The sequence below is a fragment of the Choloepus didactylus genome, chromosome 1, assembly GCF_015220235.1.
Source record: "Choloepus didactylus isolate mChoDid1 chromosome 1, mChoDid1.pri, whole genome shotgun sequence".
In the NCBI taxonomy this organism is placed as follows: Eukaryota; Metazoa; Chordata; class Mammalia; order Pilosa; family Megalonychidae; genus Choloepus; species Choloepus didactylus.
The window spans coordinates 198,039,200-198,057,183 of record NC_051307.1 but is presented as its reverse complement, the minus strand read 5'-3'; the positions used below and the strand labels follow the sequence as shown (position 1 = coordinate 198,057,183).

Sequence of the window (17,984 nt, the reverse complement as noted above, 5' to 3'; positions counted from 1 at the left end):
TATTCTTCTTTTTACTTTTTCTGGTACAAAGAAAGATTGGGGTGATGAAGGCACAACTATATGACAGTACTGTGAACAACTGATTGTACACTTTGGATGACTGTATGGTATGTGAATATATCTCAATAAAACTGAATTAAAAAAATTAGGAAGCCTGATAATACCAAGTGATAATGTGGAGCTGGTAAGAATATAAACAGACACCAACAGTTTAGAAAACAAGTTCATCTTATCTTATATACTTCAGGCTTAAAATTCTACCACTTGTGTTCACACCACACTTCCCTACAAGAGCCAGCAGGCTACAAAAGAGTATTCACAGCAGTACTTAGCACAATAGCAAACAACTGGACAACTGAAAAACCCATCAACGTTAAACTGGAGAAAAAGTGAACTGTGATAAAGACATACAATGAATCAAATAAATATACAGATTGTAATATAGTCATTCAGTGTAAACAACAGTTAACAGGAATGGATGGACAGTTAACAGTTCATCAGCATAGATAATTCTTAGATACATAATGAATTAAAAAGACAAGTTAAAAAGTGAGGGTGTGGCTTGGTGGGAACGGGTGCCGTGGAGGACCGGGTGCCGATCTGACAAGATCAGAGGTGCCGGAGAATAGACAAAGAGATGGAAGGATCTTGGATTTGACTGATGATGCTTGGTGAGAAGACAAGCTGTCCTATGAAGATGCTGCAATACCACTGAGTGAGCTTCCCGAATCTGAACAAGACAGTGGTGGCACCATAGAATCTACTGAAGAGCAAGAAATGAAGTGGACAGATTTAGCCTTACAGAACCTCCAAGGGACCGTTTCCCCCCATTGGAAACTTACATCTGGCTCCTTTATCAAAGACACCTTTTTTAAAAAAATATATGATACAAATTGGAGGATGGGGAGAGAGACACGCTGCAGAAGGATACATACAGAATGATACCATTTTTATAAACTTCAAAAACAAGCAAAATAAAACAATATCCTTATTTAGTGACACATGCATATTGCTAAACTATGAAGACATTCAAGGAAATGTGAAAAAAGTAAGGATAGTGGTAATCTCCATGGGATGACACAGGGGTGGCAGGGGGAAGGAGAACATGGGGCTTCAAAGGCTCAGTTTTCCCCACTCTGCTACAGACGCCCAAAAGCGTAAGGAGGGAAAGACCCAAGCTTTAGATTTAGAGGCCGTATGGAACTCTTGCAAACCAGACGCCTTTCCCAGCCCTTCTTCCACAGAGTTCGGGAAGGTAGTCAGGGATTAAGGATGACAGCAGCATGAGTCGTGCCCTGGCTCAGGGGACTGCAGGCAGTTGTCCTGGATGGGAAGTTCATTGCATGCCTGTTGCAGTATGCAACTTTCTATGAGCCTCTGGGAGAGCTTCGGCATTGTAACTACAGGCTTATCTGGGAGGAAAAGGTGTCCCCTAGGATAGGCTTCCAGTAGTGGGGTACATAGAAAATTTTTAGTGAGGTACATATATGAATTTCATACTGGCTGAAATTCACCCAATTACTGGCCCACCATGAAGGCCACCTTACCTGGCTAGAAAACACAATTCCCTCTGATGGACAGATAGATTCCACTCCCGCCAGGCTTCTGCTCCCACACATCTCATTCCTGCTTCTGATCCTTTATGCAGTTGGTTCTCTATAACCCAGCATTCAGCATGCAGCCCTCCTGCCCCCGAGTTCTAGTCCTCCTCTTCCCTGGTGGGGTAGAGTGGATTCTGTCATCTCCCCTTGAACCTGGGTGGACTTGTAACTGCTTTGGTTGATGGAGTCTGGCAGAAATGATGCAGGGTGACCTCTGAGGCTGGGTGATAAAGAGGAGGCTGGGTCATAAAGAGGAGGCAGCTTTCCTTGGCTCCTCTCCCCACTCTCTACCACCTCTTTCTCCTTCTCTCATAAGTCTTGGAGCCAACACGTTAAAGAAGTCTGGCTATCCTGAAGTTGCTGTGCTGGGGAGATCATGTGGAGAAAGCCACAGAGACAGAGATGTACAAGGAGACTCAGCTGTTTGCATCTTCCCAACACGAACCGTTAGACCCGTGAGTCAGCAAGGTACAATGACTCTAGCCCCTAGCCTTTGAGCCACAGAACAGATGTCAAATGGAGAAGAAATGAGCAACTCCCACTGGGCCCTACACAGATTGCAGATTTTTGTGAGCAAAATAAATGTTATCATTGTTCTGTGCCACTGAACTGTGGATTCATTTGCTATGCAGCATTCGATAACCACAACACCTTGGGCCTAGCATAAGCCCCACCTCCTCCAAGAAGCCTCCTCTGAGTCCTTTCTGCACTAGCTCAGCACCACACCTTTGGATTTCTCTCTCATTTACTGGCTGTGGCAGACAGCCTCTAAGATGGTCCCCAAAGACCTACTTACTTGCTTCTAACTAATAGAATGCAGCAAGAGTAACTTTCGAGATCATGTTTAAAAAGACTGTGACTTCAATCTTGCTAGCAGGTTCACTCTCTTGCTGGCTTTGACAAACCAAGCTGCCATGTTGGAGAAGCCCATGCAGCAAGGAACAGCCGGCAAGGAACTGAGGCCCTCAGTCCCATGGCTCGTGAGGAACTGAATCTTGCCAACACCCACTGAGCAAGCAAGCTTGGAAGTAGATCCTGCCTCGGTTGATCCTTGATTGCAGCCTTGTGGGAGAACCTGAAGCAAGGGACCCAGCTAAGCCAATTCCTGACCCACAGAAACTGTGAAATAATAAAAGTGTGTTTGAGCCATTAATTTGGGGTAATTTGTTACACAGCAATAGATAACTAATACACTGACTTAGAAGGCCATTCAGAATAGGTTCATCTTCTCTCATCTCACGCAACCCCAACAGGGGTACAGTGGACACCTAATTAATTTTCAAATTAATTACCAAATTTTGCTGAAATTATCTCACTTCTGAAAACAAACGGGAAAAAGGAATTTGGGAAACAATATTTTAAAGATCTATCTTAATATATTTGTATTAGGATAATTTCTTCTGACATTAGTTAAAACAAATTCCAATTTAACAGTTCAGAAAGAAGTCTTTCAACTCTTAATCCAGTTTTCCACTTTTAGCAAAATAAGCCGTTTTCTGAGGCCACATCCATCCTCATCCTGGGAGCCTAGAATACATAAGACTAAGTCATTCTCTGGCAAGAACATTTCCATGAGTGGCTAACAAAGCAGCTGACAGATAGCTTGCCACCCACATAGCCAGGGACAGGGACCATCAGAGGCTATTTGTATATGCAGACACTCTGCATCCCTGCTGGCACCTAGACTTGGGACATCAGGGCTGAGAGAGCTGCAGAAACAGCAGATGGCCACAAAAAGAAGAGCAGATCTCACGTTTTTAAACAGCAAAACCTCAGCAGAGAGGAAGGGGGAGGGATGGGGAAACCAAGATTGGCAGACATTTTACATTTCCTTAGGAAGCTGGACCCATCATCCAGATGTCTGTTTGGAAATTTCCTTCAGGGAGGGTAAACTAGAAAGCTGGGACATTTCTTTAGGTGTGAAAACAATTATAAAGAATCTGGCTCTTCTTAAAATGTCTGCCTACCTTCATTTACATCAGCTTGTGGCATCCCTTGGGAAAGCCACATTGGTATGAATACTGCTTAATTGTCAAACTATCAAAAACCTTTGCTACTCCCCAGCAAACCAAATACTTTCAGGTCTATTTTACTACTTAATTTAAAAACAGGAAAATAAAATCTAAGTACCTAGACTTCACTGATAGCTCTAAAAGCACAGGTGTAAGCATGAGTCTTTAAGATGGCTTGATCAGCCAGCAGGTGCCTTGTTGCTCTCCCCTCTATTGTCTTCCTGTCTGGATACTGGGCTGGATATTATGGCTGGAGCTACAGCAGCTATCTTAGACCAAGAGGATGGAAGCCATATGGTAATGAGATAGAAGAACAGAAAGAGCCTGGGACATTGATGACATTTTAGAGCCACTAGACCAGTTCTACAGGACTATCAGGATTCTTAGGCAAGCTGGAGGGAAAAAACAAAAATGAATATCTATTTGCTTGAGTTATTTTCCTCACCAATAACCCCCCTCCACTCCTGCCACACACAGAGCTCATATTTCTCTTTTCCCTCTCTTATTTGGATTTTGGGTTTGTCACATTAGCCAACCCTAATCCTAACTGATACAAAAAGTAAATCCTATTGCATAAGGACTAACATTCCACATCAAATGACTGTGGGGATCATCTCCACTATTAACCCTGTCCCAAACCCCCATCCCAGCTCAATGAATCCTGAACAGGACAAAGATTCATTTTGTAGCTCAGATGAAAGACTAAGAGCATAAATAGATGACTAAGGTAATATATTAACTAGATCTCATTCATATTCAACTATCAGTCAGTCAGCAAACATACGTAAGATTTTTCCATGGAAAGAAAGGGGTTAAAAAGTGCAAATTTGAGGGAAGAAAAGAAGGTCATGCAGGAAGAGGAAGGGAAGAGATTACTGAAAACCCCTTTCCAGGAGGTCTCTGGGCCAGTTAACCTTTGCAACTGTGTGCAGGGAAAGCAGCTGTGTGTAGTCAAGTCTAGGGAAGCAATATCAGAGACAAGCATGATGCAGTACAAGGCCATTCTCCTGGTTCACAAGGGGGTGCACACTTAGTACCCACATGCCATTTCTGAGGAATTTCATCTCACTTCTCATGTGTGGGAGGGGTGAGTAGGTTGCCAAGATGTTTACATCAATATTTCCCTCATGCTCACCAATACCTTCTTGGGGCCTTGTTATGGGTTGAATTATGTCCCCCCAAAAGTTCTGAAGTCCTAATCCCCAGTACCTCAAAATGTGACCTTATTTGGAAACAGGGTCTTTGAAGATGTGATTAGTTAAAATGAGTTCTAGGGTGGGTCCTAATCCATTATGACCAGTGCCTTTATAAGAAGAGCAGAGGAGACAGAAACGGGAGAATGTCACATGACAACCGAGGGAGAGAACAGAAAGAAGCCCAAGGATTGCTGGCCAACCACCAGACGCTAGGAAAAGGCAAGGAAAGATTCCTCCCTACAGATTTCAGACTTCTAGCCTTCAGAACTGTGGGACAATCAATTTCTGTTGTTTTAAGCCATCTAGTTCATGGGACCTTTGTTATTGCAACCCTAGGAAACTAAGATGGGCCTGGAGAGAACATTTTCTAAGAAGCAATATTCTTCCAACCTATTAGTTGAGACCCATATTGTTTTGAAAACAAATTAAAATTTAGAGGAGGGGGAAACTTCTTATACTTTATTAAGTATTCCTATAACATTTACATTATACTTTACTAAGTATTTGCCTGGTTTTATCTATAACCCAAAAATAATTATAAGGATATATGATTTTTTTTTAATGATTATAACTTGGAAGTAGGATTTCAAAAGTTACTGATTTTCTTGCTTATATCATCTAATTTCTCTTATAATGATCATGCATTACTTTATATAACTTTTGAAGTTCTAGGACAAAAAAGATCATCATCACCTTTCATGATAAAGCACAGGAACACCACCAGCAGTAGTTAGAAAAGAATATGACACTTTATTTTCACTTATGGATGTATGGTACATGAATTTAGAAATAAAATCATTGCAGGGTTCTGAAATATTGATATCCTAAGATCTAACACACCAATGAGTCCATTCACTGCAAAGCAGGCACATTAGCAGTTCTGATTTGGTCTTTTGTTGTAGTTGTTGAAATAAGTTCTTAATGTGAAATGCCCAGTACCATGACTAATATATTACAATAGACATGAACTAAGTTTCAATATTCCAGGTATCTTTGGAACAAATTATACTTATTTACATATTAAGAATACATAGTTCTATTTTCTTACCTATTCTGAGTTTTAATGACTGATTTTAAGCTACAAAGAATTTTCCAGCTATTATTTCCTTCAGAGTTTCTAAAAGCAACAACTCTTATTAATGTTTATAAAAGATAATGTTGAAAAAAAGATGATGTTGAAATAAAGGCGCTTTTAGAAATATTTTAAGGACAACATAAGGTATTACTATTGGAAAAAACTGTACATATTTTCAAGCACAACAAAATATTGTAGCAGAGTTTAACTGAATTGTTTTAAAATAGCGGCAATTATACAACCTTACATACTTTTCTAATATTTAAATCTCATAATTACAATTTGAATATACAGTCCCACTTATAATTAGAACTATGCACAGCTGCTAAAGCATATTTTTCAGGTTTGTTTGCACATATAAAGTTTAAGTTGGTCCTTGATTAGGAGAACTATAACTACCTGGAAGCACTAAATTTGAAACACACATTGATAGCCAACAAAAATCTTTTAGAGAGTGAAAAGTATCAACAGTACCTTGCGTGAAAAGAAGCTGCTACCTCCAAACATAACATCAAATCTACTACAAGACCCTCTCTTGGGCCTGCATGTCTGGACAAGTGATCCCCAAAGCAACCAAAATGCACAGGAGGAAGTAGCTGCCCAGGCAAGGATATTTTCCACACTGGGGCAATCCTTAAAATAGAGGCTGCTTTGGACATTTAGCATTAGAGATAGACTTTACATTCTTTGATTTCATTTATATCTTTTAAAAAATACAAAATATATCTGAACTTTTTCATCACACTTAAACTGCTGGTCCAATTGCAGAAGTTCAAGCTGACTGAACTCATTAGACAGCTCATCCAAAACTTCCAAGGAATACCAGAGCCCATTCTTCTCTTCTCTATTATGAAGTCACAGACTTTCATCAAACCACTTGATGCATGAGAAAGACTTACATTTTACAAACATAGTAGAGTTAGCTTATTATTAAATGTTTTAAGAAAAGCCCAGAGAAGTGTGGAAAAGTATGCTGGCTAAGAAGCAACTGCTTCTACAATGACAAGAATGAAACTCAGCTAGAAAAATAATTTTACTGCTTTAAACAATGAAAGAAGCTATAGTTTTAACATATTTCTTATTCTGCAACAAGTGATTAAATCGACAATGAACAGATTCCATCCATTCTGGTTAGCTGAATCTAGGTTACATTTTAATTATAGAAGAGTTTCAAATCATAAATGTAACCGTCCCAATAATAAAGAGATCATCAAGGCAGTAACATCAGATCAATTATAAGTCACACCAATGCAAAGAGCACAGATGTGCTTTTTGATAAAGGTTTTAAATAAAACCTCAGGCTGATGTGGAAAGCAGGTCAGTAAAGACTCCAGTTTTGCATAATGGAATCTTCCAAGCCAAGCTGCTTTCCACAGACACAAATTCAGTCTATCTTTTCTTTCTGGACCAACCTGGGAGCATCAACAAAATCTCTGCCATTGTAAATGATAATAAGAAATGTTCCAATACTTGCAACTCCCCAGAAGAGCACATAGGCCAGTGTTTCTGTCCATGTGTCACCTGTCGACATTAAAAAAGAGGTGATAAGTCATTTTGTTACCGGATCCAACTTTCACCTGTTTAGCACATCTTGACAACATTAAAGTTTATTATCACATCCACAGGAAAAATACAAGAACCTCTTAATTAAGGTTTAAATGAGGTTCTGAATCTCTGGCTTGCATCAGAATCTCCCGGAGAACTTGAAGCATAGATTGCTGGGCACCAGCCCCAGAGTTTCTGATTCAGTAGGTCTGGGATGGGGCCCTAGAATCTGCATTTCTAACAATTTCCCAGACAATGCTGATGCCACTGTTCCAGGGGCCACACTTTGAGAACCACTGGACTAAGCTATTTCATATTATATCACACAAATAATAATCACTTTTAGAATATGTACTTTAATATTATAAGAAACTATTGCTAATGGTTTCATTCATAATTCTATACAGATACAAGCTACTATCAAAATACACAAAAATAAACTTTACAAAATACACATGCTTCAGAAAAGTTATGTATTAAAGTCAAATATTATATAAAACAAAACCCAATAACCTATGGAAGTAACATTTTAACACAATTCTGTTGATGTGCATTTTTAACAAGTCTGGGCTTCGAGAAGGTTAGCAGCAGGCCAGTGGAAAAGGTCTATTTTGTTCCACTTCCTTGAATAGTAAAGCCTAGTATAAACTGCTTCTCTTCCGGCCTCATCTGCAGATGGGGAAACACATGCAAAGGCCAACAGCCAGTAAGAGAGCATACCAGAGAAAGAAAACCAGGGGTCTACACTCCTGCTGAGCTGTCAGAGATCACTCTTTTCATTGTATTCTGTTCTCTTAAAACCATAGTAGGGGTTAGATATCAGAATATACTGTCATACTCAAACACCCTAAGTTCATGATTTTACAATTAAGTGATATGAGATGTTACTGCCCAGATTTGTATAACTGCTCATTTTCACAGCTCAGAGTTTTAAAATTCTTCTTTGGTAAAAGAAAGGCAGATTCTCATCTGCAATGATCATACTCAAACCGTTGTTATCGCCTCCACTTCTGACCCAAGTTCCCAGTTCTTTTTCCCTACTTCCCGCGAAACATCTGTCATCACTCAGTCTCCTCACTGGTCTCCCAGCCTCATTTCTGCCTAGTTCCTACCTTAGCCACACCCCCTCAGGATGCTTCAATGATTCTCCCAAGATTTTCAATAGCTAGGGATTAACGTTAGCTATTATTATTAACGGTTTATTTTGTCTTCATATCTTCCCTCTACAGCTTAAGTCACGTGGACTCAAAAACTCACGAAGTATAACAAAGTTAAACACTTTAAGATATGAAGGTATGACTGTGAAATAAGAATAGACTTACCAGCCATAAGCAAGCAGATAATGCACATTGAAAATGCAACAACCATGATAATAGGCAACTGGAAAAGAATATGGAGAAAGAGAAACCATCATTTAGAAATGTTAATCAATGGCTGCAAAATCAGTTGTGTATGTTTACATGAAAAAGAATAAAACTCTTCTGCAATCTAATGTAGACAGTATCATTTTTCAACAAAACACCATCATTTAGGGGTTCAATCATGTTGTAAGGAATGAGGAAGCATGCCTCCACTCCAAAAACAAAGGGGTGCTTAGTGGAAGGAGGACACTTTCCCATTGGAATGAGACACCAGAGAAGATCCTGCAAAGTCTGGTGAACAGAGGAGTGAAAAAGCAGAGAAGTGTCAAAAGCATACTCTGCCTATTTGGGGTGATGGAAAAATTCTGGCAACGGATGATGGGGATGGAGGAACAACTTCGTGTATGTAATTAACAACACTGTATTGCATATTTGAAAAGGGAAAAGGGGGAAAATTTTAGATTGTATATAAGTTAACATACACATACACACACAAATCCAGAGAACTCTACAACAAAGAGAGGAACTCTAAGGTAAACAGTGGGCTCAAGTTAAATATAATTTCATGAATGTTACAAAGGTACAAAACTAATGCAAAATGTTAATAACAGGGAAAACTGTGTGTGTAAGAGGGGAGTATATGGGAACTTCGTACTTTCTTATTGATGTTTCTGCAAATTTATAACTACTCTAATAAAAAAATTAAAAAAAAACAACATACTTTGCCTTACATGTTACAAGCTTGTCTCTACAATTCCTGAACATATGAGGACTAAATTTTGTTCTGAAATGAGAAATCTCCCACATTCCCTTTGCTTATGTGTACTCAACAAAAAAAATGTGACAGTGAGGGAAAGAAAACAAATGCTCCAAAGTCATTTTACTCCTCTTCCTGTTCTTCTCTTTATGGAAACTTCAGTATTTATATTCCATATAGAACAACATATATTGTTTTAAATCAAGGGGAATTGGCACCATATGTATCTTCAGACACAATGCTTTAAAGAATATGAAAAATATGAAGGTTTCTTACAGCCAGGAATTTCCAATCTCTTGGAACACTTAAAGGACTATGAGATTCTAATTCATCCACTGAATAGTTTCCAAGAAATAAGTCTATGGAATCCTAGAAGAGAAAGAAGGAAATTAACTTCTCACACAAGATGTAATTACATTATATTACTAAGGAACAATGCAAAAATATAACTGCCTAATGGCCAAAAAAGCATGAAATACAAACTTACTTGTCTAAATCCATCAGAAAAGTTGTTCTTGTAATACCGTTTAAGTGAGTTCCAGCCATCCATTATAAGTCCCAACTGAGTTCTCTTTCCGGTTCTGGTTAAAAGAGGTTAAGTTCTGAGTTATACCATTTTATATGTTAAATTCTAACACTGTTTTATGGCCAATAAGTATGTGTTAAGGAATAACTGAGTTACAAAGATTTTCAAAATCATCCCTGAAAATATAAAGAGATACTTTACAAAAGAAACCTCTAACAGATCCAAGAAGTATGTATTCTGTTTCTAAATATTACCAAAGTAGGACAAAAAGGAAAAACACTCAACGCCAATTGCAAAAACAAGAAATAAGAAGAGAAACATATATTCTGGATTAAGTGGTATGAAACAACAGAGAGATTACAAATCCTATTTTGCTCCCAAGAAATCCACATAACAGATAAAGACCCAACTGCATTTCTATCAAATTCAAAATGTTCTAACGCCTCACTATTCAGCATGTGGTCCTTAAAAGCAGCATCAGCACCACCTGGATGTTTTTAGACTTGCGAATCTCAGACCCCACCCCAAAAACCTGCTGAATCAGATTCTGCCTTTTAAAAAGAGCCCTCTGGTGATTCCGGGGCACAAAAAGGTTTGAGAAGCATTAAAGAGCCGTGGTCCTCAACTCTACCTGTGCATGAGAATCACCCAGGAGGTTAGGAACCCACCAGCACCTGGGCCTCACCTCCCAGCAATCGTCACAGGACTGGTCCAAGTGAGGCCCAGGCACTGGTGTTCTGCTGTTGCTGCTGCTGCTTGAGAGCTGCCCAAGTGGTTCTAATAAGCACAGAACTGTGAACTATTGATCTGGAATGCTATTTTGAAAGTGTGGCTTGCCTGGTAAAATCAGTCTTCAAGGCGCCAGTTCCCGCATACTGTTTGGCACAAGCATTTGCATTGTCAGCCCAGGCTGTGGGGAAAAAAAATAAACACAGCTGATAATGATTAAAATGACAACCAGAGTCCTAAATCCAAATGTTACTTTCTTCAAAATTTAAGTACCTTTACCTCTATTAAAGAAATCACCTACCATTTTTATAAATCTTCTCAAATTCATCTTGTTCTTCAAGCTTTTGTCCCACATGCAAAACTCCTAGTCTCTGGAATAAGAACCACACCCATATTTATGTGTAATGGATTTCAGTAAACATGATTTAGGAAGAAAAAGCAGACAGTCCCCAAATCATAGGCACATGGTTCTCGGCTGCTGGACGGAGGCCTGAGATTTGTTCTTTGCACACAGAGGGTCCAAGCTCACCAGAGCCTTCACCCACCTAGGGCAGACTGCGAAGTCCCTCCTAAGGGCTCCTTTCCGCAGCAGGCCCTCACTCTCCCTTGAGCCCCAGCACCACAGTCTGTACCAAGGGAGAAGGGCAGAAGGGAAAGGAAAAGGGGAAAAGTGAAAGCTGCTGCAGGATCCTGGCCACTACTTCCTCTTTCCCTCCCAGCATCTTTAGTAGAAGCCCTCCTCACAATTCACCACCCCCAGACTTCCTCACCCCTGAGATATCTCCAATTTCACCCCATATAACAGGGACCCCTTTGATAATCTGATGCACTTTAGATATCTACCTCCTCATAAATTGCACATATACACAGCCTTTTGCATATAATTTCAGGGGGTTTCTGGGCCCCCTATAGCCCCATTATGGACTCCTTTTTGGGGTCCACCAACCACAGAATAGGAATCCCAACCTTTGCCTTTATCTCAGACCCACAACTCTCTCAGAACCACCATTTTATTGCTCACCACAGATGACAGCTCAGTAACTCTACCAGGGTCCCCATTCCCACCCTCAGACATAGCACAAGAGTCACCCACAATGCAGTTAAGCTTGGAAAAACTCTGCCTTCACTGGAGGGGGAGAGGTACAAATTGCAGAGTCCCTGCATTAGCTGGCAACGCTGCTAGAGAAGTTCCGGGTTTTATAATAAATTTTACAAGTAAAATAGTTAAATATAGATTTTTCAACCTAGTTAAATTAAATAGGCTTTTGTTAATCAGCCTTGGAACCAAACCATTCCTAATACTGTCTCTATTAAAAAAATATACTCTAAAGTACATCCAACAGATTGACAAGGAAATATATATATACATATAAAACCCAAACTGGTGACTACTCAAATAGGGCAACCACTTCTGTGGCTTAGAGCACATTTTACTTTAGGATTCAAAAACAATTCATCCTAAAGGAGGTATTTGACCTACATAATTCTATCTGAGGTATAAAATTGTCATAAACAAAGTTGAATGTTTACTAATTATCTAGGCAAGAAATCATTGGGATGCATTCTGTTTGTCACTCACAATAAACGCCAGTGTGACTTGGAAATCTGGACTCTACATATTTTTAATTCCAAATTACAAAAGAGTTTATACCTATTTTTCTCAACAGCACAATCTTAGTGGTAAAGCCAAGCTGTATCAAAAACTTTTTAGCTGGGATTTAATATCCCTTGCCAGTAATAAAAGAGATACAAAAGAAAACAACCTTGAGGTACTACTTTACACTACTAAAGTACAAAAAAAGTTTTAAAAAATCTAATGGTGGCAAGAGTTCAATGAAATGGATTCACTTTTTCATTGCTGGTGTCAGGGTAAAATGGTAGGACCCTCTGGGAGAGTATTTGCTTTATTCTCATTAATCAATAATTCCAGGTCTAGGAATTAACCCTAAGGAAATAATTCAACTTAATAATTACATATATATATACACATATGTATACACACACACACAGACACACACACACAGACACACACAGATATACGTTCTTCATGGTGTTATTTATTAGCCAAAAACGTAGCAACTGAAATGGCTCAGAATGCAACCATTAAAAACTATGACTTCATATAATGTGAGAAGAAAATGAGAAATTTAAAAATAGTGTGTATATGTATATATAGACATGGTATGGAAAATGTGCAAACCCAGGGATGGCAAGACACAAAAGCAAAAAGAATTGAGTTAGGGTAGGGCAATGTGAATGTTTTTTTTATTGTTTTATAAAGATGAAGTTTCTTTAATCTTACTGCTATATGGTCTTTTCCATATAAGAAAAAAAAAATTGTACCTGAAGCTGGGCCTGAAGTGAACGACGAGCTAACAAACTCTGGATCACATTGGTTCTGTCTAGACAATCCACGCAATTGCTGCGGAACACGCCTTCCTGGTTTGCCACCACCTTGCCAGCAGAGTCCACTAGAAAATAACTAAAACATATTTGTATAAACACTCTCATACCAAAGTCAGTTAAGTCTACTTGACAATCCTCTTACAACATGGGATCTTGTATCAGTGATATTATTAGAACCTGAAAATTAAAAAGTCAGACAGAATGGTCCAGATACATTAGACTACCCGAGACCAAGAAGAGTTTGAACTGCTGAGACAAGACAGCCCTCTATCCAAAAAACAGTGGCAGCATCAGAGGTCACCTCACTCAAGAGACATAAAAGTAGAGTTGAGCTATTGTAAAATTTCTATGAATATCAAACATATTTCCCTAAGGCCAGAAGAGGGTTTCATATAATATTATTCCAATTTTGTCCCTATAAATCATGGTTTCTCTAAACATGATCCCCATACTATCTCTATCAGTATCCCCTTGGTGGAAAATGAAGATTCTTGACCTTGAGATCAAGTGAATTAGAATCTCTGAAGCAAGGGTTGAATATTACAGATTAAAAAATTTTTAATCCTTTTTAAAAATGGGTAATATATGTAAATAGCACAAAATAAGTATAACAGAGTATTATATGAAAAATCTGTTTCCCTTCCTGTCCTTCACCACCCAGAAGTCTGTACTGAAGCCAACCATGCTGGCTGGTCACCAGTTTCTGTATTCTTCATTTTTCACAAGCTCCTCAGATAATTCTATGAACTCAAATATTCGACAACACACAGTGTGGTGATAAACAGCATGGACTCAAACAGCAAACAGTCTTAGTCTCAGCTCCTTGGTCAACTTACTAGCTGTGTAACATTACACAATTAACTGAATTTCTCAGAGCCTAAGTTTTTTTCATCCATACAATGGAGGTGGCAGTGCCTCCCTTATGCTGCTCTAAGGTTTGCATGAGATAATGCATAATGCCCGTAAAGTGCTTAGCAGGGTGCACAGGACATAGCATTTAATGAATACCAGATTATATTCATTTTATTGAAATTATTCTCCAAAATCCAAAAGGAGGGGGAAATTACAATAGATTGACCAAGGGCTACAAGAATGAGTAGAGTGAACTTTAAAAATCATGACCTTAAAAATAAGGGTGTTCAGACTAAAAATCTAGTGAGGTTCATGCAGGGTTGGTAAGGGTTGTTTACAGGTGATATGTGTACAGGTGTGTGCATGAGCATGTGTGTGTGGTGGCACCCCACTGATATTTACAAGATAACCACCAGATATTACCCCTGGGTCACATGACTAGTAAGAGGTAAACTGTGATTTCAAACCAAGATGTGTCAGACCTCAAACCCAGATTATTTCCACTGCCCCAAAAACTCTTGGGAAAAAATGTCCAGAGGGGTCAAGTGAAAGTTGAAAGTATTGAAAGCTCTACTGTCCTGTGAAGCACAATGTGTGGCAATGGACACAGACTTGAGTGTCAATCCTCCCTTCTTTACACCCTTGTGTGGCAGCAATTAGTAAGTGCACTCAAGGAAACCCTCCTCTGACAATGTGCCAGGACCGGCCAATGTTTCCTCTAGTAGCCCAATCATGATATAGTCAATCCCCCTTCACCAGCTGTCTTCATGACAAAACCTTACAGGAAAAAAGCAGATTTAAGTAACTGTAGCTGACCACTTCATATGTCTAAAAATACATATATTTAAAAACTGAGCAAATGTCTACTAGAAAGTTTTTAATATATTACTATATGACTAAAATAACAAAGGTGAATTTGGTTTGGCAGGTTTAAAACTGTCACACAGTGGCAAGGCAAAATGATAGAAAGGTTTACAGATTCCTTCTTCTGGCCTTAAAATATGTAAAGATTAACAATCACATAGAGCATAGTAAATCTATGAATCAATACCATTTTGGAAAAGAATACAGAAAACACATAAAGTTCTATAAGGAAGTTTAAACTCTTTGATTCACTGATTCCACTCTCAAGAATTTATTTAAAGAAAAAAAATTTAATGGAAGTAAAATTATACATTTATTTAACAGAGAACAATTTCTGCAACACTATCTTCATGGAAGGGAAGAGAAAAGGAAAGAAATCAGATGCTCAATGTGAGGGAGAACAATTTAATTCAAACTGTTATAGCACAATGAAATACTGAAAAGCCATTAAACACTACTGTTACACAAAGACTATGTAGACTGATGAAAAAAAGCTTGTGACAGAATGTTTAGTGAAAACAACAGAATTATAAAACAGTAAACTGATTTCAACTATGTAAAAATTTATAAATGTGTGGAAGGTAATTGATAAAAATATGAAGGTATCTGGGCTTGAGTCATTTTTAAGAATTTAAAAATATTTCTAAGTCTCTGCATCTCACCTTCCAAAAAAAAATTAAAAATCGTAATAGACAAACCCTGTTGATCCACTGAACTGTATTTGTAAGTCTGCTCAATAATGCATAATAAATGACTGACGTATATATATATACATCTCTTGTCCTCCATTTCCATAGGGAAGTAACAGAGCTTACCTTAATTCATCCTGCATTTCTGCAACCTGATCCAATAAAATACTTAGTCGATCCCATCTCAGATTTCTACATTCCTTATGAAAGTCAAAGGCAATGTATCTACCACAAGAAAGAGATATTCAGAAACTGACCAAAGATTATTCATTTCCCTGTATTAATAACACTTTGATAAGCTGATTTTTCTCTCTATACCAGACCATATATATTTCTTCAGAACAGTGGAGCCTCCTTCTCTCTGGGTTTACCATTATATACACATCTTCACACATACTCACCCCACCTTCTCACTCTTGTATGTATGGGAGAGACAAATACATATAGATAGATAGATACATAGATACAGTATATATTTATATTTATATATACACACACATCCATCCTCACACATATATAAATACAAGCATACTCCTGTCTTCGTGTGTTCTTCTAGGGGGCCTCAGGTAGGAGTATAGGAGAAGTACAAGATGCTAGAGAAGTGGACTTGTGTATAGGAATCATGTAGATACTGTAGAGGCCTTGCCCAATTGAACACCTGGTATATATATTTTCTCTACTCCCATGTGTAAGTTATAGGGTTCACCCTGTTTGTTTTTTTTTTTTTTAATTGATTAAAACATTCAAAATGGTCAAACTCAATATGGTGCAAGGAGGATTAGGCTTAGAATCTATCATGTACTAGGGGTTGTGAGAAGCACAGAGGTAGGATAGTTCCCACTCGGATTAGTTACATCCTAACAAAAAACCACTTTCGTTTTGTCAATATCTATACATTGCACATATAAGTGGTGGAGATAATTTTGTTTGCCAATCTGAAATGAGTTGTTTAAAGTTACCTAATATTTACGAGACACACTTCTCAAAGTTAGAAGATACCTAACACGAGCTGAAAAAAGTTGTCTCTTGGAAAGGGAAAATTTTCTGAAAGTCAAGGGAGGAATGAAGAGTGCAGAGAACTTGAGCACCATAGATAAATGACTTGTTCAGAAATCAAGTCATACAATAGGGGGATGGAAGGACACTTCCCTCTCATCTCCAGAGTCAAGATTCAGACTAGGTGCCTGCTCTTGAGTGACACCCTTGGCTTCACCAGATTGAAGGGGCATCCATTAGTGTGGGCTTCTGAGCAGATGCAGAGAGAGTTTCCTATAGCCTCAGTGGTTATCTCAGGTGAGAACAGAATCCTTAGAAATCAGTACAAACACAGAGGTTAGGCAACTGAATGCCTGATAACTTGGGGCAGACATTTTCAAAGGCAACTGCAATAAAGGTACAATGAGAGTTATTTTTAGAGTCCTCTAACTGGAAAATAGCTCTGATTTGTTTAAATAATGTAAGTGATTCACTAGCACCTAGGTGCACGTGGATTCTTAAACTTGTATCCTTACTCTAAAATCATATTTATGTCATCTAAGAAAGAGTCAAATTTTGATAATAAATGATTTTAAGGATTATTATTTTATTTCTGAATCCTGTAGTCAAGCAATTCTACTTCTTTCCACAGTTCTACAAAGAAAGGCTTAGAGACATACCATCTTGCACATCTCACTTTCCCACCCAGATTCCAAAAGCAGCTTCCCACTACTTCTCAGAAGTACAACCAAATGATTTTTCTCTTTCTGGCCATTCACCAATCCATCAACCTATAATTCACTTAATTTACTTGCAATAACAACTGGTTAAAAAACTAAAGAGTGAATCAGCCCAACAGATACCTTAAAGACAACACTAAATCTACCACTTGATTTCAGGCTAAAATCAACAGACTAATACTTTCCCTTGCCAGAATACAATATTAACTAAAAAATATTCAAAATACACTCTTTTTCCTATGCTTCTCTGTCTGATGGTTGTTAGCAGTCATAGAAGGGAAATAATAATAGCTTTGGGGTGTTTACTCTTCGGCAACAGGTGCTCTCGAAGTTCCCTAGAACATCAAGGGCTCCCCTTGGGACTCTATGATTTACGTTAAACTCTCAAAGTTAGCTACTGCTACAAACTCCAAATTTCTCAAGACAACTCTTTATCTTAACCAGGGCTGTAATATAACAGCCAGTGGATGAACTTTTTCCAGTGAATATATGCTGCACTACAATCCCAGAGATTCTGATTTTACAAGTTTGAGATACATTCTGAGTAAGCTTCTCTGAGGATTCTGAAGCACACTCTGGTTGGAATCCCTTCTCCGAACTGTCCAAAGTATGTCTGGGCAGGTTCTACTACGAGATGGTAAAAGTGGATGGAGTGA

The 17,984-nt window shown here is 38.5% G+C and overlaps 1 protein-coding gene across 2 annotated transcripts in view; it reads right to left on the bottom strand.

The window, feature by feature from the left end:
• Positions 1 to 5,536: 5,536 nt before the first annotated feature.
• SACM1L (SAC1 like phosphatidylinositide phosphatase) overlaps positions 5,537 to 17,984 on the bottom strand; it is a 68,654-nt gene continuing 56,206 nt past the window's right edge. For both annotated transcript variants that reach the window (XM_037849051.1, XM_037849062.1), the window contains 8 exons: positions 15,740 to 15,838; positions 13,146 to 13,284; positions 11,104 to 11,173; positions 10,911 to 10,983; positions 10,035 to 10,128; positions 9,824 to 9,916; positions 8,752 to 8,809; positions 5,537 to 7,405 (listed from right to left, as the gene is read on the bottom strand). In XM_037849051.1, the coding sequence (XP_037704979.1) occupies positions 7,269 to 7,405; positions 8,752 to 8,809; positions 9,824 to 9,916; positions 10,035 to 10,128; positions 10,911 to 10,983; positions 11,104 to 11,173; positions 13,146 to 13,284; positions 15,740 to 15,838 (763 nt within the window). In that variant the 3' untranslated portion in view covers positions 5,537 to 7,268. The remainder of the gene's footprint in view (positions 7,406 to 8,751; positions 8,810 to 9,823; positions 9,917 to 10,034; positions 10,129 to 10,910; positions 10,984 to 11,103; positions 11,174 to 13,145; positions 13,285 to 15,739; positions 15,839 to 17,984) is intronic.